This window comes from Ursus arctos, unplaced genomic scaffold (assembly GCF_023065955.2).
Source record: "Ursus arctos isolate Adak ecotype North America unplaced genomic scaffold, UrsArc2.0 scaffold_60, whole genome shotgun sequence".
NCBI lineage: Eukaryota > Metazoa > Chordata > Mammalia > Carnivora > Ursidae > Ursus > Ursus arctos.
Window position 1 is genome coordinate 78,155 of NW_026623079.1, and position 24,731 is coordinate 102,885.

General features: G+C 46.2%; 2 protein-coding genes and 1 pseudogene across 2 annotated transcripts; all 3 read left to right on the forward strand.

Moving 5' to 3' along the window:
• The first annotated feature begins 2,341 nt into the window (after window positions 1-2,341).
• On the forward strand, window positions 2,342-4,228 carry LOC130542964 (carbonyl reductase [NADPH] 1-like). Its single transcript, XM_057308170.1, has 2 exons — window positions 2,342-2,465; window positions 3,585-4,228. Exons 1-2 carry the CDS (start codon window positions 2,342-2,344, stop codon window positions 4,019-4,021), a joined length of 561 nt encoding a protein of 186 aa, XP_057164153.1. The 3' UTR covers window positions 4,022-4,228.
• Window positions 4,229-5,311: 1,083 nt separating this feature from the next.
• Window positions 5,312-10,585, forward strand: LOC130542966 (carbonyl reductase [NADPH] 1-like). The gene is made up of 3 exons (XM_057308172.1): window positions 5,312-6,194; window positions 6,745-6,852; window positions 10,040-10,585. The coding sequence occupies exons 1-3, from the start codon at window positions 5,699-5,701 to the stop codon at window positions 10,519-10,521; spliced, it is 1,086 nt and encodes a 361-aa protein (XP_057164155.1). The 5' UTR covers window positions 5,312-5,698; the 3' UTR covers window positions 10,522-10,585.
• A 420-nt stretch (window positions 10,586-11,005) lies between these two features.
• On the forward strand, window positions 11,006-20,666 carry LOC125281473 (carbonyl reductase [NADPH] 1-like; annotated as a pseudogene).
• Window positions 20,667-24,731: the final 4,065 nt, after the last annotated feature.

Sequence of the window (24,731 nt, forward strand, 5' to 3'; positions counted from 1 at the left end):
TGCTGGTGACTGGGGCCAACAAGGGCCTCAGCTTCGTGCTCCACCTGTGCCAGCAGTTCTCGGGGGACGTGCTGCTCACGGTGAGGGACGAGGTGCAGGCTGTGTTGCCACTTCCACCTGCTGGACATCAACGCAGAGCAGCTGCGCCATATCCGACTCTCTGAGCAAGGAGTACGGGGGCCTGGACGTGCTGGTCAACAACGCAGGCATCGCCTTCAAGAGCAAGAACATGGGAACACTTAGGGTAGGTCCCCTCCCTTAGGGGACCCACCCAGGGTGGGTTGGGGATGATGCCTGAACCGCTACTGTGGGACCCAAGCTCCTATGGGATCTAGAAGGGCCTTCCTAGGGAAGGAGGTCAGACTGGAGGCACAAGGAGAGCAGAAGCCTCCGGGACTTGCATGCCTTTCCAGCCAGGGCCTCTTGGCATTGCCATGGATCAGATCATCGGGTAACTCACCAGATTTTGCAAGTTTCTCTCTGATTGGATGTGAGCCATTTGGTGAATGTTTAACTTATTTTGTAATAAACAACAAATTACAAACACAGATACCCAGAGATCCCATTGTGCTCCCTTCCCTTGCCCTCTCCCGATGGCGTCAACCAACAAAGCCACGCAGCGGCAATGCACCAGATAGATCACACTGGGACAATACCGTTCACTAACACAGACATTCCCGAGAATTCACCAGATGGTACATGCAAAACTATGTTGTTGTCACGACATGGAATCTTCCCTGATGGATACTGCTTATTAATCTATCCTCCTTCTCAAAATAAAATAAGACGAAATCAGAGAGGGAGAGAAGCCATAAGAGACTCTTAATTATAGATAACAAACTGAGGGTTGCTGGAGAGGAGGTGGGTGGGGGATGGGGTAACTGGGTGAGGGGCATTAAGGAGGGCACGTGATGTGATGACGACTGGGTGTTATATGCGCCTGATGATGAATCACGAACTCCACTTTGAAATTAATAACACACTACACGTAAATTAATTGAGTGTAACTAAAATACAATTTTAAAAAAATCTATTCTCCTCCTCTAACAGCTGCTGATCCCACACCCCTTCACATTCCAGCAGAAGTGACCATGAAAACAAACTTCTTTGGTACCCGAGCTGTGTGCACAGAACTGCTGCCTCTAATGAAAGCCCAAGGTGAGCCTCATCAGGGGCCTAAGCTGTGGTGTTTCTGGCATGAACTGCCCCTGCCTCTCTGGCCTCATCTACAGACCCCTGGCCCCTCTCCCTGCTCAGCCACACCGGCCTGATTGCTGTGTCTCCACCTAGACAGGTGCCCCGCTGCCTCAGGACTCTTACACACTCGTCCTTCAGTCAGCAGCGCCCTTTTTCCCACTGGTCCTTCACTACTGCCTCTGCCTGACCCGTCAAGTCATCATTCAAATCTCTCCTCACAGAGGCCTTTTACTCACTCCATGCTACTCACAGGTGCAGAACCCTGATCATTCCTTCCTGGACCCTTTCTGTTCCCTCACTCTCTCTCCCACGGATTTTACTCACACTAGGTCACCTGCCTAGAACATTCCCAGACCTCCAGACACACATCCTTCTCTTCCTGCCACTCACGCTCCTCAGGATGTCTTCCCAGACCTGTACAGCCTGGGGGAAGACCCTCCTAATGGTCGCCAGGAGGCCTGCACACTCACATGTGGCCAGAGTTGCTGACAGCCACACACCAGTGGTACATTTCCACATGGATGGGGCACCTGTACTGCCCCCCACCCCGGGCTGTAATATTGGATGTCTCTTGTTGCATAACCCCCTGTTCATGCATTATCCTCATTCCTCCTCCTCCCACCTCCCTCTTCCACCTGACATCCCCATTCACCTTTCAAAGGGACATCACGTTCAGCCTCTGAGCTGGTCCTGATTACCTGCAATGATACTAGTCGAAGGAGTGCCTTCCCTCCAGTCCACTCCCATTACTATAGGAAAAGGCTGCATAAATCTAGAATGAGTGGATTCTTTTAACCACAGCTATGTTCACTGTCATCCAGGTTTCCCAGGTGGGGGAAGAGACAATTCGCTCCATTATTCCCTTAGGAATTCCCACATAAAGACTTAAAGCTATAGTTATACAGTTTCTTCTTTCAAAATTATCCCTGCTTCCCATTTCCACAATTGCAGCCCTGGTCCTGGGACCACGGTAAGAGTGGGAAGAAAAGGAAGTTGAGATAATGTAGGGAAGAACTGTAAGGTCAAGTTAGCATCTTCCCCCACACCCTCTCCCCAGAATCCCCAGTGAAGCAGAGGAATCTGTCCAGTGGGATGGTCCCTTGGCACCCACCCCACTCATGCTGAGTGTGAATACGTGCAGTGAATGTGTCTAAGCCCCACGTACCTTTATCTCGTGTTTGAGACAACCGGGGATCCAGAGGCCTGTTCCAGTTCTCTGTGGAAACACTTGTCTGCAGAAGAGAACGTGTTGCTTGGCCTGCAGAAATGTAACACCTTAGTCCAAAATGTTGCAGCATCTTCTGTTCTCATCCCGCTATACTGCTTGAACACTGGCATCTTCTGGGTTTAACCAAAGCTTGGTCCATAATAGTGCCTTGACTCGTCCGGACCCATTTGGAGCCTCTCAAGCTACTACCTTCCACCCAACTTGCCAGCTCTGTGCAGGACCTTCCCCTTGGGCCATCTCTCCCATAACCATCTCCAGGCTTTGTCTCTTTTGCTGAGAAACACAAGAGTCACTAGCATTTTTGCCTCACAGGGTGCACGAGTCCATGTCAACAATTACCCCAGCTCTGCATGCATTGCTCCAGCTCTCCCATTTCCACTCCTCTCACGGACCAGATGGCCACTTCATACAGGCACAACAGGATATCCACTTGCTGATTCCACTCCCATTCCAGTCCTGGGAAGTGTTCTTCTGAGGGGCACTGACATGTCCAGCTTTAACCTGCCCCCTCAATTGCCCCACTGACTTCTATAAGGCCACGCTCCATACAGATGTCTTTCAGTCCCCTGGTTTTCCACTGCCTCTCTCCATGACTGTATTCTCAGGCCATAACACACTCCCAAGTTCATAAAAACCCCATCATAGACTCATCACCATGCAAGTCAGACCAGGCTAATAATCTGTCCTTACCATCCTCAAACACAATAGCAGCCTTCCAAACCAGATGGAACGGCCCTCCTTACACCATTCAGCTCTTTACTGGTCTGTACAGACCTGATTGTAGACGCCTCCCCACTGACCATAAGATCCTCAGGTGGTCCCAAAGGTGGCCTGAGGTAGAAAGAGGTCATCCACTCCTGAAAGCAGTGAATGTCTTCTTACATGCTCCTTAGCAGGTTCTTCACAGCGTTTCCATTTTCCCGCAGAACACCTGCTCAGTGCCTCCCTCTTAGAGTATTTCTCAGGCATCATCAGAGACTTTGTGGGTATGACAAGTTTCAAAACCGTATCGTAGTCGTCACTCACACAGACAGTCCTCGTTAACGCTCATAGCAAATTAATGAAGTCTCAAGTGGAAATTTTCTCCAACAACATCTTAGCAAAATTGCTATTCGTCATTCCTGTGTCTTTCTACATGACACTTTGTGTTGTATTTTAGGCAGAGTGGTGAACGTGTCTAGCATGGTGAGTCTGAGAGCCCTTAAAAACTGCAGCCCAGAACTACAGCAGAAGTTTAGAAGCAAGACCATCACCGAGGAGGAGCTAGTGGGGCTCATGAACAAGTTCGTGGAAGACACAAAGAAAGGCGTGCACAGGAAAGAGGGCTGGCCTGACACCGCCTATGGAGTGACAAAAATCGGTGTCACCGTCCTGTCCAGAATCCACGCCAGGAACCTGAGTGAGCAGAGGAGAGGGGACAAGATCCTACTGAACGCCTGCTGCCCTGGGTGGGTGAGAACAGACATGGCAGGACCTAGAGCCACTAAAAGCCCAGAGGAAGGAGCAGAGACCCCTGTCTACTTGGCCCTTTTGCCCTCAGATGCTGAGGAGCCTCATGGGGAGTTTGTTATGGAGAAGAAAGTGGAAAAATGGTGAGCTTCATTCACGGATCCGTCCATGGATCCCTTATGATAGTCCCCTCCTTTGACCAAAAGGACTCTTCTACTGTCAATAATTTCCCTATCCTCAGAAAAAATACATATATAAAATATCCCTGCTGAGTATTCAATGTGAGGAGCCTACTAACTCAGGGAAGATTTTTTTTTTTAATTTCTTCTGTGATACAGGGACAGAATAAATGAAATCAGTGAAATAATGAACCCCGGGGATGAATAAATGTTCTCTATCCATGCCTATTTGTGCAGACTCTTTCTATGCTGAGCCAGCTGAGAAGTGCACTACACCTAATAAGACCAGGAGCAGTCGGAGTTTCACTCAAGGGTAAGCACACGTTACACAAGAGGCAGAGAGTAATATGTTTGGCTTCTCAGGCCACACGCTCCTGTCGATCTCCCCAGGTCTGCTGTTGTAGCACGAAAGTAACCACAGACAGTATACAAACCAAGAGCAAGGTTGGACATGGCATGCAGCCCATTGTACAGGCCTCGAGTAGAGCATGGACGACACCATGAAGGGAAGACACCCCTGTGGTCTCTGATTATCAAACGCACTGGGAAAAAAAACAATTACCAAGTGTGAAATGGCAGAAGGAACATAGACACATCCACAGGGCCCTCTGAGACAACGGAGAAAACTGAGGATGGTCTGCGTGTGGTGATGAGTGCCCGGGAGTGAGGCCCAAGACCCCAGTGTGACGAGAAGATTCTTACCGCCCCATCCACGCCAGGCTCCCGGTGGGCCTGACTGAACGTCCACTGCATGCCTCCCTTCACAGGAATATGCATGTTGGAAAGGTGCCTCTTCTATACTGATTATTTTTCACTCTATGCCAGGGGTTTTCAGCTTCACCCAAATGAAAGGTGAGAGACCCTGGAAGCAGGGGTAGGGTCCTTATTTTTCAAGTTTTTCATGTGAAAAAGGCTGAAAACTTCCTCCCTGTTGTTTTGCATTTAATTTTTTCTCTTTCTTTTTTTGCTTACTTGCATTTCTACACTGACAAATGAGGACTATCAATGTCAACAAGAACACACAGGATCTCCACTGCAAATTTGCAAAAATACTCTGAGGTCACATAGGTCTTTTTGCCTTATTTTAAAACAACACCTCATTACATAAAATACTTCTGAACTGTGACCTTCAACTAACCCATAAAGTAGGCACTTTAGGCCAATGGGATTATGTAATCATGAAATCCAACATTCCAATCAATACCTTGGACCCCAGCGGCTTCATAAACATCCCCTCCCACCTGGAGATCCTCAGAATCACACAGAGCGAGAGCCCTGCCCACAGCCAAGTCTCAGCACAGGACTGATTCTCTGTTTCTCCTTCTTGAGTTTCTCCTACGAAAGGAAGGGGACCTGTATCCTCAGAGGCACTTTTCCCACGCCAGAAATTTCACTGCACCTCGGAAGAACCCAATTCCCAGTCTGCACAGAAAGGACCATTCCCGAGACAATGTCTCCACTCCTTTTTCCCTTTTGGGGTTTTCCCAAAATTATTTTAGGTCAACTACCATGAATCTCTACCCCCTATAACCCATCACCAACCACCTATCATTTCGCGAGCATTTCAGTCCAACCTGAACCACTGTTTGCCTCAAAAGAGGGACCTTAAGAGGGTAGAGTCTCGGCCGGGTTCAAGGTGCAGCTGATGGAAGGACACAACTGGAACATTTGGCCCCTCCTACAATGGAGGGACTTAGGCGGGGCCTTGGGCACTGGGAGCCACAGTGCTGAATCCAAGAGCACAGGTGCACTGGCATCTCTGTCCTTATCAGCCTCTGCACCGCCAGCCCTCCGTGGGGCCCACAGCACCATCTGCTCAGCACACAGGGCAGTGCTTGCTCTGCACACCGCCATGGCGTCAGCCCCCCAAGTGGCGCTGGTGACCGGGGCCAACAAGGGCATCGGCTTCGCCATCGTGCAGCAGCTGTGCCGGCAGTTCCCAGGGGACGTGGTGCTCACAGCGCGGGACGAGGCGCGGGGCCGGGCAGCTGTGCAGCAGCTCCAGGCCGAGGGCCTGAGTCCCCGCTTCCACCAGCTGGACATCGACGACCTGCAGAGCATCCGGGTCCTGCGCGACTTCCTGCGCAAGGAGTACGGGGGTCTGGACGTGCTGGTCAACAACGCGGCCATCGTATTCAAGCGTAAGGACCCGGGAAGACTTAGGGCTGGAGACCTCTCTCAGGGCACCTTCCCGTGGGGGTTGGGCGTGGTCCCTGAATGCTGCTGGTCAGAGCTCCTAATGGGTCAAGAAGGGCCTCCCTAGGGACAGATGCTAGACTGCAGGCACAGGGAGAGAAGAAGCTCTGGCGGTAGCAACCCTTTAAGCCCAGAGCTCCGTGGCATTGCCGTGGATTAATCTCAGGGACCTGACGGAGATTTTTGCAAGATTAATTTGATTTGGATCAGAGCATTTCAGTGAATGTTTAACCTATTTTGTAATAAACACAACTACAAACAGAGAGATAACAGAAATCCCAACGGCACAGTCCGGTTAACCTCCTGAAATGATGCCAACTTGCCAAGCTACCTGGCATTAACAAACCATACACATCACATTGGGAAATTACAGGTCACTAGCCCAGAGATTAATGACAATGCACCAGGTTGCACATCCAAGAACATGTAACTGTCACTCCTGGAATCCTCTCCCATGGCTACTATTCATTAATCTATTCTCCCCTCACCTAACAGCTGCTGATCCCACACCCCTTCATATTCAAGCAGAAGTGACCATGAAAACAAACTTCTTTGGTACCCGAGCTGTGTGCACAGAACTGCTGCCTCTAATGAAAGCCCAAGGTGAGCCTCATCAGGGGCCCAAGCTGTGGTGTTTCTGGCATGATCTGCCCCTGCCTCTCTGTCCCATCTACAGACTCCGACCCCTCTCCCTGCTCAGCCTCACCAGCCTGACTGCTGTGTCTCCACCTGGACAGGTGCCTCTCAGCCTCAGGACTCTTACACACTCGTCCTGAAGGCACCAGCGCCCTCTGAACCCCTGATATCACAACTGGCTCTGTCCTTTCCTCAAGTCTTCATTCAAATCTCTCCTCAGAGAGGCCTTTACTGACTCAGTGCCACTCACAGGGGAAATTCCCTGAGGATTCTTTGTCGACCCTTTCTCCTCCCTCTGCCTGTCTCCCAGGAATTTTATTCAGACTAGTGGACTCCTCCCTCTCCAAACTTCTCAGGCCCCCTTAATATTGGTTACCTGCCTAAAACATTCCCAGAGTTCCAGACACACAACGTTCTCTTCCTGCTTCTCCTTCTCCTCAGGGTGCCCTCTACCCCCTCCCCAAATTCCACCCCTCCAGCCCCCAACTTACACCGCCATCTAAACATCTACACTACCTAATGACACTCACCATTACCCAAAATCACCCTCATCACAGACCCCACCATCCCACTAACCATGAATAATAAGGTCACCATGCCCAGCACTTGATTAGGGACCAGGTCCTACGAGTTGTCCTATGGGCTTTGTCCCCACGCCTCTCCTCCATCCCAGCTCTACAACACACACTCGCCTTTCATTTCTGTATCCTTGCCACCCTCCTAAGACACGTGGCTTCTTCAGTCTCCTCCGCTCGGGGCATTCTCTCTGCTTTCTGAGAGCTCACTTACTCTCAAAAGTCCTTCAGGGGCAAAGCCCAAGCCCTGGGCATCACCTGTAGGCATCTCTGTCATCAGACCTGCCAAACTCCAGGCCCATCCACTCCCTTCCCCTTCTATGCTCTGCACAAAACAAACTCCCAGAATTCCTTGCTTGTCAACTACTGTAATACTTCCCCACGAGAACGTGATGCGGGGAATCACCACCCTTTTACTATACTCATTAAGACAAGCTGATGATTTTAGAAAGATTAAGATCTCTAGCATGAACCGACGACATGCAGGGACTTGACTCTCTGTTCTGCCCCGGATTCCTCTACTGTCCTCAAAATTTCTATGACTTCTTCGAACACTGGCTTCACTGGTATCCAAAAGGACAGCTCTCAGATGTCACCGACTCCTTCACTCACCACAACACTTGAGTGGGATGGAGTTCCTTGTGCCACCACCACACATCCTACAGGTATTCCCTTAGGAGGCAAAAATGACTTCTGGCCAAGAAATTTTCCTCACTGACTGAACAGTGTTGGTCCATGCTGTGTGTTGGCCTTGGACCAGAAAGAGGAGTGAGTGCTCCCCTGAATTTGCTAAGGCAGGTTCTCATCAAACAATTCATCTTGCCTCAGGGAAACTAGACTTCCTGGACATGGAAATGCAGGCTATCTTCTCAGTGGGAAAGCAGGGTTTTCTTGCCTTTTGACATAGGAGAGTTCTTCCATTACTTGAGGGGATGGCACCTTGCGGCCATGTTACCAGGACTTTCCCTCTTTGGGGAGACTATCTGGGAGAAATCATAACTAGCACAACAAAAACCAATACCGTCCCTCCTCTACTATACTTCACAACCTAAGACACAAAGACAGTCCTGAATGACTTCGCCAGTTCTCTGTGGGGGCAGAACACATTCTAAGGCCAGTGTTTGCTCTGGTTTTTGGCATGGAAGGAGAAAACAAGACAACTGTGAGCCTAAGGACAATGAGGGATAGCAGATGTTGATTCTTCATTAAATCGTTTCTTCAAAATAGAGTTTTACTGAATTAATTGAGCCACACACACACAAAAAAAAGGCAAGAATCTACAACCACCAGGTGCCCCCACCGTCTTCACCAGGCAGTCAGTATCTCGGCCATGTATGTCCTTTCCCACATTCCATGGCATTCCCCCCATCCCCCTAAATTCATATTCTCGAATTAAAGGATACACTCTCTAAAGTGATAAACACTTGTCCTTCTATTTCTCTTTAAATTAAAGTATGCATTTATTTTGAAAAAGATATTAAGAAAATAGATACTCATTTCAATATAAAAACTGTAAACAATTACTCATTTCAATATAAGTACATTGTTATACATACGAACTATACTTTCAAAAAAGACTTAGCGAGAACTCTGTCAATGTTTACAGTTTTAACAGCTTTATTGAGATACAGTTCACATATTGGAAGCTTCCCCCATCAGGTATCCAACTCCACGGAGTTTAGTAATGGACAGAGTTATGCAACCACCACTGCTTCTAGATTAGCACACTGTCCAGAGCCCAGGGAGATCCGGTGCCCTTAGCTACCAGCCCTCTGTTCCCCCATCCCCCCTGCCCCAAGCAACCACCAATCTACACTCTCTCCCTCCATTTCCTTTTCCGGATATCCCATGTATGGAGCATCACACCATGAGCGGTCTTTTGTGACTGGCTTTTAATTTAGAATAATGCTCTTAGGGGTCATCCATGTTTTAGCACCAACATCATTTCTCTTAATAGCATCCATTTAACAGATTCGTTTTCCAAAGCTCCTTTCCATGACCATACTGCCAGGACATTACTCACTCCTTCTGAGCCAATAACAACCCCAAAAGGAGAAAACCCTTGCAGTTCAGCCCACTGAGGAGACTTGTTTTTCCTACTGAGAGGACGGTGACAATCTACCAGACCCGATGCAGTCTGCTCACCTTCAAGAGGCCCTCAGTTAAGTGATCAGCTCTTTGTGGTTCCGTAGACACCTATTTATACAACACTGCCCGAGTGGCCACAAGATCTCCATGTGGTCCCAAAGGGGGCTTATGAGGAAAAGCGGCTCTCTACTCATGACGTCAGGGAGTGCCTCCTATCACTCTGCTTAGCACGTTCCTGTATAAGGCACGATCTTCTCTTTATGGAACAGCTGGTCACTGCCCAGACCGATTGAGATCATTTGTCTCACATCCTCTGAGACATTATGGGTAAGACAAGGTTCAAGACTGTATCATGTCCGTCACTTACAGAGGCAGTCTTCACTAACATTCAGCCAACTGGGAATTTGTCCCAAATGGACAAATACTAGCAGTTTCGGTATTCATCATCCTAGTGCATGCCATGCTTCATAACTCTCTCTGTTGCATTTTAGGCAGAGTGGTGAATATGTCTAGCATAATAACCCTCATAGCCCTTAAGAAGTGCAGCCCAGACCTGCAGCAGAAGTTTATAAGCAAGACCATCACAGAGGAGGAGCTGGTGGGGCTCATGAACAAGTTTGTGGAAGACACAAAGAAAGGAGTACAGCAGAAGGAGGGCTGGCCTGATATACAACTACTCCCATATGCAGTGTCCAAGATGGGTGTCACGGTCCTGTCCAGAATCCATGCCAGGAACCTGAGTGAGCAGAGGAGAGGGGACAAGATCCTCCTGAATGCCTGTTGCCCTGGGTGGGTGAGAACAGACATTGGTGGACCAAAAGGCATCAAAAGCCCAGAAGAAGGAGCAGAGACCCCTGTCTACTTGGCTCTTTTGCCCTCGGATGCTGAGAGGCCTCATGGAGAATTTCTTATGGAGAAGAAAGTTGAACAATGGGGACCCCTCTGTCAGTTACCTTCATGGGTCCCATTCTGATCCCATCATCATCTGACCAAAACAACTCTTATTGTCAATAATATCCTTACATGAAAGAAAGAAAGAGAGAGAGAGAGAGAGAGAAAGAAAGAAAGAGAAAGAAAGAAAGAAAGAAAGAAAGAAAGAAAGAAAGAAAGAAAGAAAGAGGAAGGAAGGAGGGGAGGGGAGAAGAGGGGAGGACGGAAGGAAGGAAGGAAGGAAGGAAGGAAGGAAGGAAGGAAGGAAGGAAGGAAAGAAGGAGAGAAAAGAAAAGAAAAAGAATCACTATCCCTATGGAGTAATCACATTGAATTGCCAACAAATTCTTTGAAGTCACCTCTAATTTCTTCTCTGATATAGAAGAAAAAGTGCAATTGATGACATAATGAATGGAAATGTCTTCCACTGTCAATAATATCCCTATACACAGAAAAAAAGAAAGTGTAAAATATCCCTGCTGAATATTCAATTTGAGGAGGCTACTAACTCAGGGGAGGTTTTTTTTATTTCCTCTGTGATACAGGGACAGAATAAATGAAATCAGTGAAATAATGAACCCCGGAGATGAATAAATGTTCTCTATCCATGCCTATTTGTGCAGACTCTTTCTATGCTGAGCCAGCTGAGAAGTGCACTACACCTAATAAGACCAGGAGCAGTCGGAGTTTCACTCAAGGGTAAGCACACGTTACACAAGAGGCAGAGAGTAATATGTTTGGCTTCTCAGGCCACACGCTCCTGTCGATCTCCCCAGGTCTGCTGTTGTAGCACGAAAGTAACCACAGACAGTATACAAACCAAGAGCAAGGTTGGACGTGGCATGCAGCCCATTGTACCAGCCTCGAGTAGAGCATGGATGACACCATGAAGGGAAGACACCCCTGTGGTCTCTGACTATCAAACACACTGGGAAGAAAAACAATTACCAAGCGTGAAATGGCAGAGGGAACTGAGACACATCCACAGGGCCCTCTGAGACAACGGAGAAAACTGAGGATGGATTGTGTGTGGTGATGAGTGCCCGGGAGTGAGGCCCAAGACCCCAGTGTGACGAGAAGATTCTTACTGCCCCATCCACGCCAGGCTCCCGGTGGGCCTGACTGAACGTCCACGCATGCCTCCCTTCACAGGAATATGCATGTTGGAAAGGTGCCTCTTCTATATGATTATTTTTCACTCTACGCCAGGGGTTTTCAGCCTCAGCAAAATGAAAGGTGAGAGACCCTGGAAGCAAGGGTAGGGTCCTTATTTTTCAAGTTTTTCATGTGAAAAAGGCTGAAAACTTCCTCCCTGTTGTTTTGCCCTTAATTTTTTCTCTTTCTTTTTTTGCTTACTTGCATTTCTAAACTGACAAATGAGGACTATCGATGTCAACAAGAACACACAGGATCTCCACTGCAAATTTGCAAAAACACTCTGAGGTCACATAGGTCTTTTTGCCTTATTTTAAAACAACATCTCAATATATAAAATACTTCTAAACTGTGACCTTCAACTAACCCATAAAGTAGGCACTTTAGGCCAATGGGATTATGTAATCATTAAATCCAACATTCCAATCAATACCTTGGACCCCAGCGGCTTCATAAACATCCCCTCCACCTGGAGATCCTCAGAATCACACAGAGCGAGAGCCCTGCCCACAGCCAAGTCTCAGCACAGGACTGATTCTCTGTTTCTCCTTCTTGAGTTTCTCCTACGAAAGGAAGGGGACCTCTATCCTCAGAAGCACTTTCCCCATGCCAGAAATTTCACTGCACCTCGGAAGAACCCAATTCCCAGTCTGCATAGAAAGGACCATTCCCGAGACAATGTCTCCACTCCTTTTTCCCTTTTGTGGTTTTCCCAAAATTATTTTAGGTCAACTACCATGAATCTCTACCCCCTATAACCCATCACCAACCACCTATCATTTCGCGATCATTTCAATCCAACCTGAACCATTGTTTGCCTCAAAAGAGGGACCTTAAGAGGGTAGAGTCTCGGCCGGGTTCAAGGTGCAGCTGCTGGAGGGACAGAACTAGAACATTTGGCCCGTCCTACAATGGAGGGACTGAGGCGGGGCCTTGGGCACTGGGAGCCTCACTGCTGAATCCTAGAGCACGGTTGCACTGGCATCTCCGACTGTGGCACAACGCAGCACCACAAAACCATCTCCGTGTGCCCCAAGGCACATTCGCTCACCACACAGGGCAGCGCTTGCTCTCCACACAGCCATGTCATTGTCTCTGCGAGTGTCACTGGTGACAGGGACCAACAAGGGCATCAGCTTCACCAATGAGCATGACCTGTGCCAGCAGTTCTCAGGGGACCTGCTGTTCACGGCACCTGGTGCTCACGGCACGGGACAAGGCGCGGGGCCAGGCGGCCGTGCAGCAGCTCCAGGCTGAGGGACTGAGTCCCCGCTTCCACCTGATGGACACCAGTGACATCCAGAGCATCCAGGTCCTGCGGGACTTCCTGCGCAAGGAGTACGGGGGCCTGGACGTGCTGGTCAACAACGCGGGCATCGCATTCAAGCATAAGGACCCGGGAAGACTTAGGGCAGGAACTTCCCTTATGGGACCACTGAGGATGGGTTGGCACTAGTGCCTCAACCACTACTGTGGGGCCCACAGTTCCAGTAGGATCTAGAAGGCCTCCCTTTGGAAGGAGGTCGGACTGGAGACACAGGTAGAGTGAAAGCCTCTGGGGGGTGCACGAATTTCCAGGGAAAGTACTTTGGCATTGCCATGAATTAATCTCAGGGAACCAACAGAGATGTTTTTATCTTTCATTCAGTTTGGATCAGAGCCATTAAGTTAATGCTTAACCTAAAGGCAATACACAATAAATTGCAAAGAGAGACACACAGAAATCTCATTGTGGACACTTCTCTTAGCCTCCCCTCAATGGTGCCAACTTACAAAGCTACACATCATCGACACACCAGGAAAATCACATTGGGACGATACCGTTCACTAACTCCAACGTTGCTCAGGTTTCAGCAGACTGCAAATGGAAAGAACATGTTATTATCATCCGATGGAATCTTCTACGACGGCTACTATTTATTAATCTATTCTCTTCCTCCTCTAACAGCTGCTGATCCCACACCTCTTCACATTCCAGCAGAAGTGACCATGAAAACAAACTTCTTTGGTACCCGAGCTGTGTGCACAGAACTGCTGCCTCTAATGAAAGCCCAAGGTGAGCCTCATCAGGGGCCCAAGCTGTGGTGTTTCTGGCATGATCTGCCCCTGCCTCTCTGTCCCATCTACAGACTCCGGCCCGTCTCCCTGCTCAGCCTCACCGGCCTGATTGCTGTGTCTCCACCTGGACAGGTGCCTCTCTGCCTCAGGACTCTTACACACTCGTCCTGAAGTCAGCAGCGCCCTCTGACCCGCTGGTCCCTCACAACTGGCTCTGTCCTTTCCTTCAAGTCTTCATTCAAATCTCTCCTCAGAGAGGCCTTTACTGACTGCATGCCACTCACAGGGGAAATTCCCTGAGGATTCCTTCCCGGACCCTTTCTTCTCCTCCTGCCTGTCTCCCAGGGATTTTATTCAGACTAGTGGACTCCTCCCTCTCCAAACTTCTCAGGACCAGCTAACAACTGTAGCCTACCTAAAACATTCCCAAATTCCAGACACACATAGGTCTCTTCCTGTTTCTCCATCTCCTCAGGATGCCCTCCACCCCCTCCCCAAATCCCACCCCTCCAGCCCCCAACCTACACCCCCATCTAAACATCTACATTTCTAAAACAATTATCATTTCCACATGCACCCTGGTCACAGACCCCACCATCCACTCACCATGAATAATGAGGTCACCATGCCAAGAGCCTGATTATAGGGACCAGGTCCTACGAGTTGTCCTATGGGCTTTGTCCCCACGCCTCTCCTCCATCCCAGCTCTACAACACACACACTCGCCTGTCATTTCTGGATCATCGCAACCCTCCTAAGACACGCTGCTTCTTCAGTCTCTTCCTCTCGGGGCATTCTCTCTGCTCTCTGAGGGCTTGCTTATTCCCAAAAGTCCTTCAGGGGCAAAGCCCAAGCCCTGGGCATCACCTGTAGGCATCTCTGTCATCAGACCTGCCAAACTCCAGGCCCATCCACTCCCTTCCGCTTCTATGCTCTGCACAAAACAACTCCCAGAATTCCTTGCTTGCCAACTACTGTAATACTTCCCCACGAGAACGTGATGCGGGGAACCACCACCCTTTTACTACACTCATTAAGACAAGCTGATGATTTTTTTAAAAGATTTTTTATTTATTTCTTTGACAGAGATAGCCAGCGAAAGAGGGAACACAAGCAGGGGGAGAGGGAGAGGAAGAAGCAGGCTCCCAGCAGAGATGCCCGATGTGAGACTCCATCCCCGGAACGCCGGGGTCACGCCCTGAGCCAAAGACAGACGCCTAACGACTGCGCTACCCAGGCGCCCCAAGCTGATGATTTTAGAAAGATTAAGATCTCTGGCTTGAACCAACAACATGCAGGTACACTTGATTCTCTGTTCTGCCCCCTATTCCTCTTCTGTCCTGGAAAGTTCTACAACTTCTTCGAATACTGGCTTCACTGGCATCCAAAGGACAGCTCTCAGATGTCACCGACTCCTTCACTCACCACAACACTTGAGTGGGATGGAGTTCCTTGTGCCACCACCACACATCCTACAGGTATTCCCTTAGGAGGCAAAAATGACTTCTGGCCGAGAAATTTTCCTCACTGACTGAACAGTGTTGGTCCATGCTGTGTGTTGGCCTTGGACCAGAAAGAGGAGTGAGTGGTCTCCTGCATTTGCTAAGGCAGGTTCTCATCAAACAATTCATCTTGCCTCAGGGAAACTAGACTTCCTGAACATGGAAATGCAGGCCATCTTCTCAGTGAGAAAGCAGAGTTTTCTTGCCTTTTGAAATAGGAGAGTTCTTCCATTAGTTGCGGCTCCTTTTGAAATAGGAGTGTTCTTCCATCCATTGCAGCCATGTTACCGGACTTTACCCTATTTGGGGAAACTATCTGGGAGAAATCCTACCTAGGATAATCCAAAGCCAATACTGTCACTCCTCTCCCATACTTCACAACCTAAGACACAAAAAGCAATCTGAATGACTTCACCAGCTCTCTGTGGGTGCAGAACACATTCCAGAGGCCCAAGTTTGCTCTGTTTATTGGCATGGAAGGACAAAACAAAAGACAATTGGAGCCTAAGGACAAGGAGGGATAGCAGATGTTGATTCTTCTACTTTTTAAATCCTTTCTTCAAAAAAGATTTTTTTCTTTTTTTTTTAAAGATTTTATTTATTTATTCGACAGAGATAGAGACAGCCAGCAAGAGAGGGAACACAAGCAGGGGGAGTGGGAGAGGAAGAAGCAGGCTCATAGTGGAAGAGCCTGATGTGGGGCTTGATCCCATAACGCCGGGATCACGCCCTGAGCTGAAGGCAGATGCTTAAGGACTGCACCACCCAGGCGCCCCTCCCTTTTCTCTTTAAATTATACCATGCTCTTATTTGAAAAAGATATTTAGGTATACTCATGTCTAAGGAATCGAGCAAACATTTGAAATCTGAATACTCTTGTTCATCAGATATGAGCTAAAGTACTAGGAGGAAATACAGACTTGTTAAGGCTACACTTACGAAGGAAGCTTAAAGAAAATGTTCTCCATCTTCATTTGAGAAGGTCCTGCTTTGCTACATCCTGTACTCAGAAAAACCACTAGACGGCTTGGATGGGAAAATTACAGTACTAAAGGTATCTCTCTCTCTCTCTCTCTCTCTCTCTCACACACACACACACACACACACTGCCATATTGTGGTTCTAGAAAGGATAGGTGGCTGGACATTTCTAGATGTCATGTGCTAGGCATTTAATATTTTGTCCCCATTCAGAATGTGGAGGAACAATGCATCTCAAGGTTGTCGACTGAGGTCATGTGGCATCCAAATTAATGATTCTTCCCACTACTCAAGATCCTCAAGTATCTTTCACTCGAATGAAATCTTATCCAATCAGGCAAGAGAAACAGAAAATAAAAGGACACAGCTTGACTGGGGCCAATGTCTTCCTCATTGCAGGGTCCTCAGGCACCTCAGGGAAAACCACAAGAAGTACTTTTTAAAACCCTGAAGTGTTTTGTGAAAATCCCTTGTCATCCAGACACTTAACAACTGCTACCCTTGATATTAGAAAAGATGAACCTTCCAGGGAAGGTGATTAATGTTGAATCATCAAAGGTCTTGAGAAGCAGCTGTGGACTTACTGCCTGTGAATGGCCTTGAGAATCAAGTAATGCACTTGAAGTTGTGACCCCTGAGGAGATGATGTCTAAAATATCCAGATCACTGTTGCTGTGCTTTAGAACAGTGAGATTTGGAGACTGAGAGATTTCCTAAAAAATACATCCCTGGCCACATACAAAGTAATGGTCTGGATAAACTGTAAGCCCGACACACACCCCAGCCCCACCAGTGCAAGGGTCCTTTTTAACTTGGGGGATGTGCTTTCCACAGTGACTATGAAAGGGCAACGGTTTTACACCCTACCTCACACACAGTGTCACACACTCAGAGTCACTCACACTCACATACAGTCTCTGTCTCTCTTACACACTCACATGCCCTCACACACCCTTAGCACAAGGTCATCGGGATGGCCCATACGGTTCTTAGCACATAGGTCACATACCTTCCAAGTCAGAGTCTCTGAAATAACCCTTGAACCATGAATACACCTGAGCCAAAATGTCTGGATCAGAGTCTTTGCTATGGAAGCTCCACAAGTTGTTCCTGCTTCCTGCACCTGTGTTTCCTGTCCTGAGCTGTCAGTCCAGAAGGGTCTACAGTCTCACCCAGTTCTAAGAAGGAGCCCCAGGTGGCCACCCTGCCCTCTTGGGGATGTGGTCCCTGGGTGGGACAGGCTTGGGGAAGAAGGACTGGTTGCAGCATCCACATCTAGGAATTCACCTAAAAAAACCCATCAGACTTCCCTCATATACACGGGTCAATACTTTCACAGCTGATTCTAGACTTCCTGAGATAGACAATTCAGAATAGAAAAGAAGTCATCACTTCATTACAAACAGTCTACAGAAAGTTAGTAGACTTTCTCCATCTACTGTCTCCACTACACGTACTTAAGAACATGGTCCCAAGCCCCTGTGAGTAAAGGCAGCTGCCTTTCTGGGATACCAGTGACCCAGTGTGGGTCCCTCTGTCCCATCTTGTTTTACTTCACACACATCTGTGTTTTGTACTTTTGAATCATGAATATGTATTTTTCCTATTGTGAGACAGGCAGACAATATTTTTGAAAAATAAATCTAACTAATGGTAGGTAATATATATTTGAGAAGTACTCACTAAAACACTTTTTAATTTAAATTCAAGTTAGTGAATATATACTGTAGTATTGGTTTGAGGAATAGAATTTAGTGATTCATCACTTACATACAACTTCAGTGCTCATCCCAACAAGTGCCCTCTTTAATGCCCTTCACCCATTTAGTCCATCTTCCGACCCACCTCCCCTCCAGCAACCCTCAGTTCTCTATATTTAAGAATCTCTTATGCTTAGCCTCCCACTCTGTTTTTATCTTATTTTATTTTTCCGTCTCTTCCCCTATGTTCATCTGGGTTTTTTTTTTTTTTCATAAATTCCACATATGAGTGAAATCATATGACACTTGTCTTTCTCTGACTGACTTATTTGGCTTAGCATAATACGCTCTACTTCCATCCATGTTGTTACAGATGGCAAGATTTCATTCTTTCTGATGGCTGAGTAATATTCCATTCTATACATATACCACACCTTCTTTATCCATTCATCAACTGATGGACACTTGGGCTGTTTCCATAATTTGGCTATTGTTGATAGTGCTGCTATAAACATTGGGGTGCGTGTGCCCCTAGGAATCAGCATTTTTGTATCTTTTGGATAAATACCTAGTACTACAATTGCTGAATCATAGGGTAGTTCTTTTTTTAACTTTTTGAGATACCTCCAGACTGTTTTCCAGGGCATCTGCACCAGTTGCATTCCCACCAACAGTGCAAAAGTGTTCTCCACTCTCCCCATCCATGCCAACATTTGTTCTTTCCTCAGTGGATAATTTCAGCCATTCTGACAGGTATGAGGTGGTGTCTCATTGCAGTTTTGAGTTGTATTTCCCTGATGATGAGTAATGTTGAGCATCTTTTTATGTGTGTGTTAACCATCTAGATGTCTGCTTTGGAAAAGCATCTATTCATATCTTCTGCCCATTTCTTATGGGCATATTTATTTTTGGGGTGTTGAGTTTGATAAGTTCTTTATCAATTTTAGATACTAACCCTTTACCAGATATGCCACTTGCAAATATCTTCTCCCATTTCCTTGGTCACCTTTTCATTTTGTTGATTCTTTCCAGCTCTCTGCAGAAACTTTTTGCCTTGATGAGATCCCAATAGTTCATTTGTGCTTTTGCTTCCCTTGCTTTTGGAGATGTGTCTAGTAAGAATTTGCTGCGGCCGAGGTCAGAGAGGTTGCTCCCTGCTTTCTCCTCTAGGGTTTGGATAGTTTCCTGTCTTATGTTTAGGTCCTTCATCCATTTTGAATTTATTTTTGTGTATGGTGTAAGAAAATGTTCCAGTGTCATTCTTCCGCATGTGGCTGTCCAGTTTTCTCAACACCATTTGTTGAAGAGACTCCCTTATTTCCACTGGATATTCTTTCCTGGTTTGTTAAAGATCAGTTGACCATACAGTTGTGAGTCCATTTCTGGGTTCTCTATTCTGTTCCAATGACCTATAAGTCTGGTTTTGTGATGGTACATACTGTTGATGACTACAGCTTTGTAATATAGCTTGAAGTCCAGAATTGTGATGCCTCCCACTTTGCTTTGCTTTTTCAATACTCCTTTGACTATTTGGGGTCTTCTCTGGTTCCACATAAATTTTAGAATGTTTGTTCTAGCCCTCTGAAAAAGCTGATGTTATTTTCATAGCGATTGCATTGAATTTGTAGAGTGCTTGAATAGTACAGACATTTTAACAATCTATGTTATTCCAATCCATGAACATGAAATATTTTTCCTTTTCTTTCTGTCTTCTTCAATCTCATCCATAGGTGTTCCATAGTTTACAGCAGTACTCATTCAAACATTTGAGAAATAGGTTCCATTAACCTCACACTTAACATGTTGTAGATGAAACAAAGGCCTGGAGTAAGGGACCCCTTTCTAAAAGATGTTCATCTTAGAAGACTGTTACGTTAAGACAGTTTCTATACTTCATTTTAATTCTCTCTAAACACCACTTCATGAGAGTCAGAGTGCCATACATTATCTTTTCCATTTAACTTTTCTGGTACTGCCATTCCTTAGTGGGAGGGAGCTTAGAGTTCAGTGACAATGACTCTCTTTCCTGGATATTTACATTAAAAAGGAGAGTTCTCTGATTTTCTTCAATCTCTGTTCATATGATCTCATGACCTTTCTCTATTTTTTTAATTTTATTTATTTATTTGTCAGAGAGAGAGCACAAGCAGCGGGAGCAGCAGGCAGAGGGAGAAGGCTTCCCACTGAGCAAGGAGCCCAACGTGGGGCTTGATCCCAGGACCCTGGGATCATGACCTGAGCTGAAGGCAGACGCTTAACTGACTGAGCAAGCCCGGCGTTCCAACTCATGACCTTTCTATAATGCTAAAAATACTCATTTAAACATAAAAACAGGTATACCTGGGTGGCTCAGTGGGTTAAGCAGCCAACTCTTAGTATCATCAGCTCAGGTCATGATCTCAGGGTTGTGGAATCGAGCCCTGGGTCAGGCTCTGCACTCTGCAGGGACTCTTCTTGGGATTCTCTCTCTCCATCTTCCTCTGCCCCCCCCCCACCGGCTATGCCAACGCTCTCTCTCACTCACTCTCTCCCTAAAAAAAGAAATAAATCTTTAAATAATTAAAAAAATATAAAAATAGTAGACTATTTACTTATACATGTCAATACAAGTTCATTGTTACAATTACTAATGATATTTTCAAAAAAGACTTAGTGAGTCAAACCAGGGATGTACTGTATGGTGACTAACATAATATAATAAAAAAATGTTATTATAATAAAAAAAATAAACTGCAAATTTCAAATACACTGTAAAATAAATAAATAATAAAAAAAATTTTTAAAAACAAAAAAGACTTAGTGAGAAATGTGTCATTGCTTCATACTTTTAACAGCTTTATTCAAATACAATACACATATTGTACACTTCATCCATCTCAGATATCCAACTCAGTGGATTTTAGTAATGGACGGAGTTGTGGAACCATCACTGCTTCAAGATTAGCACACTGTCATCAGCCCAGGGAGATCCTGTGACCTTAACTACCAGCTCTTTCTTACCCCATTCCCCCTACACCAGGCAACCACCAGTCTACTCTCTCTCCCTACATTTCCTTTTCTGAAATTAGATAGATAGATAGATAGATAGATAGATAGATAGATAGATAGATAGATGATATACACACACATATACGTATACATGTATGTATATATGTGTCTGTGTATATATATACATATATACACACAGAGAGGATCATATAATGAATTGTCTTTTGTCACTGCCCTCTTTATTTCAGATAATATTATCAAGGTTCATTCATGTTCAGCATGGACTTCATTTCTTTTTATAACATCTCTTTAAAACATCACTTTTCCACTGCCCCTTTCCGTGACCATATTGCTAGGCATTTTGTCACTGCTCCCGAGATATGTAATTCCAAACCTGGAGAAAAAGTCATGCAACTCAGCCCGCTGAGATGATTTGTTTTTACCTGGCCCCACCAGAGTGACAGCCTCCCTACCCCAATGCAGTCTGATAACGTTCAAATGCATCAATAAACTGATCGGTTGTCTCTTGACTGATAAACACTTGTTAATAATGGACTACACAAGTGACCAAAAATCTCCAGGTGGTCCCAAGGAGGACCTATAAGGAAAAGTGGCTCTCTACTCATGACGTCAGGGAGTGCCTCCTATCACTCTGCTTAGCATGTTCCTGTATAAGGCATGTTCTTTTCTTTATGGAACATCTGGACACTGCCCAGACCCATTAAGATCATCTCTCTGACATCCTCTGAGACATTGTGGATAAGACAAGGTTCAAGATTGTATCATGTCCGTCACTTACAGAGGCAGTCTTCACTAACACTCAGCCAACTGGGAATTTGTCCAAAATGGACAAATAGTAGCAGTTTCAGTATTTATCATCCTCGCGCATGCCATGCTACATGACTCTCTCTGTTGTATTTTAGGCAGAGTGGTGAATGTGTCTAGCATAATGAGCTTCAAAGCCCTTAAATCATGCAGCCCAGAACTGCAGCAGAAAAAAGGATAAAGAAAGGGGGGGTAATCAGAAGGGGGAATGAAGCATGAGAGACTATGGACTCTGAGAAACAAACTGAGGGCTTCAGAGGGGAGGGGGGTGGGGGAATGGGATAGGCTGGTGATGGGTAGTAAGGACAGCACGTATTGCATGGTGCACTGAGTGTTATACACGACTAATGAATCATCGAAATTTACATCAGAAAAAAAAGAAAGAAAGAAACTCAATTTTAGCATCCACAAATAAATTTTTATTGGAACACAAAAAAAAAAAAAGAAAGAAATTTATGAATGAGACCATCACAGAGGAGGAGCTGGTGGGGTTCATGAACAAGTTTGTGGAAGACACAAAGAAAGGAGTACAGCAGAAGGAGGGCTGGCCTGATATACAACTACTCCCATAGGCAGTGTCCAAGATGGGTGTCACGGTCCTGTCCAGAATCCATGCCAGGAACCTGAGTGAGCAGAGGAGAGGGGACAAGATCCTCCTGAATGCCTGCTGCCCTGGGTGGGTGAGAACAGACATGGGTGGACCAACAGCCATCAAAAGCCCAGAAGAAGGAGCAGAGACCCCTGTCTACTTGGCTCTTTTGCCCTCGGATGCTGAGAGGCCTCATGGAGACTTTCTTATGGAGAAGAAAGTTGAACAATGGGGACTCCTCTATCAGTTCCCTTCATGGGTCCCACTCTGATCCCATCATCATCTGACCAAAACAACTCTTACATTGTCAACAATATTCATAACAATAAGGAAGGAAGGAAGGAAGGAAGGAAGGAAGGAAGGAAGGAAGGAAGGAAGGAAGGAAGGAGAAAGAAAGAAAGAAAGAAAGAAAGAAAGAAAGAAAGAAAGAAAGAAAGAAAGAAAGAAAGAAAAAGAAAAAAGAAAAAAAAGAAAAGAAAAAGAATCACTATCCCTATGGAGTAATCACATTGAATTGGTGACAAATTCTTTGAAGTGACTTCTAATTTCAACTCTGATACAGGAGAAGAAAAAGTACAATTGATGACATAATGAATGGAAATCATAGATGAATAAACAATCTAAGTATGTGTCCATGTGCACAGACGGCTCCATGCCAACCAGCCCAAAACTCTAACAGACCCTACATCATGTCAAGAGAAGGGACAGTTTAAATCAGGACTTGGTAAACACTAGTGAAAGATCCAGAGAGTAAGTATTTTTGCCTTTGCAAGACCAGTGGCCTCTGTTGGACCTACTCAAATCTGCTGTCGTAGCTTGAAAGTCACCACAGGCCATATAGTAACCATGAATGGGGCTGGATTTCACTGGCCAGCATACTTGATCAGCCTCTACGATGAACGGGCAAGCTCATGAAGGACAGACATCCTCTGTGGTCTCGTTAAATATCAAACTCACTGGGGGAAAAACAACTGCGAGGTGTGAAATGGGAGTGGGCGCTTAAGGTACATCCATAGGACAAGCTGAGACAAGGGGAAAAGTGAATGTGGATGGGTATCAATGGAAATGAAAGAATGATTGTCAAATCTCCCCAAGGTGAATGTGTTATTCACGTAGGGATAAAGGGTCACCAAGTTGGTGACATTAATGCAGGTCAGCAAAATATCAGCAGAAGGGGAACACATAACAATAGTGAAATATTCGTCATTGTTGCAGCTAGTCTGGTGAATACATGGCTGTCCACAATACTATTCTTTCCACTGTCCTCTTGAAAGCTCTCAACACAAACAGCAGGACACTAAAAGGTCCTGGCTCTGCCACCTAACCGGGTGACCTTAAGCAAAATCCTGCATGTTGCTCTTTGTCAGTGTCCTCAGGTGTACAAGGGGGCGTACGTCATAGCACTGCTGTGAAGAGGAAGTGAACTGATACAGGTGGACAGGCTGAAAACAATGGCTGGGCAAAGTGTCCTCCATCATGAGCCTCTGTAGTGGGGCCTGACACATCCATGACCCTGAGCGGAAGTTCCTACTGCCCCACATCCAGCCTGGCTCCCCGTGGGTTCAGTGAATACCCACCACGTCCCTCCCCTCACAGAAGTATCCATGTGCTACAGACCTGTCTCCTCTCATGATTACTTTTCACTCTTCACCGGGGATTTTCAGGCTAACAGAAAAGAAAACTGAAGGCCCATGCAAGCAAGCTTAAGTCTTTTATTTTGAAAGTGAGGTTTCCTTTGGGGCCCCTGGCTGGCTCAAATGGTTTAGCTCGGCACTCTTCATCTTAAAGTTGTAAGTTTGAGCGAGCACAAGTTGGGTGCAGAGATTACTTAAAAATAAAATCTTTTAAAAAATGAAGAGGATGTGGAGAAAGGGGATCCCTCTTACATTGTTGGTGGGAATGCAAGTTGGTACAGCCACTCTGGAAAACAGTGTGCAGGTCCCTTAAAAAGTTAAAAATTGAGCTACCCTCTGATCCACCAATTGCACTACTGGGTATTTACCCCAAAGATACAGACGTAGTGAAGAGAAGGGCCATATGCACCCCAATGTTCATAGCAGCATTGTCCACAATAGCCAAACTGTGGAAGGAGCTGAGATGCCCTTCAACAGATGACTGGATTAAGAAGATGTGGTCCATATATACAATGGAATATTACTCAGCCATCAAAAAGAATGATTTCTCAACATTTGCTGCAACATGGACAGTAGTGGAGGAGATAATACTAAGCGAAATAAGTCAAGCAGAGAAAGACAATTGTCATATGGTTTCACTCATTTATGCAACATAAGAAGTAGGAAGATCGGTAGGAGAAGAAAGAGAAGAAGAAAGGGGGGTAAACAGAAGGGGGAATGAACCATGAGAGACTATGGACTCTGGGAAACAAACTGAGGGCTTTGGGTGGGGGTGGAATGGGATAGACTGGTGATGGGTATTAAGGAGGGCACGTATTGCAT

Excerpts from the sequence above, each read along its gene's own strand:
- LOC130542964 (XM_057308170.1), top strand. The coding sequence starts at position 2,342 with ATGTGTCTAAGCCCCACGTACCTTTATCTCGTGTTTGAGACAACCGGG. Across the intron at positions 2,466-3,584 it reads GTTGCTTGGCCTGCAGAAAT|GCAGAGTGGTGAACGTGTCT; the intron begins GTAACACCTTAG and ends GTTGTATTTTAG.
- LOC130542966 (XM_057308172.1), top strand. The coding sequence starts at position 5,699 with ATGGAAGGACACAACTGGAACATTTGGCCCCTCCTACAATGGAGGGAC. Across the intron at positions 6,195-6,744 it reads CGCGGCCATCGTATTCAAGC|CTGCTGATCCCACACCCCTT; the intron begins GTAAGGACCCGG and ends CTCACCTAACAG. Across the intron at positions 6,853-10,039 it reads GCCTCTAATGAAAGCCCAAG|GCAGAGTGGTGAATATGTCT; the intron begins GTGAGCCTCATC and ends GTTGCATTTTAG.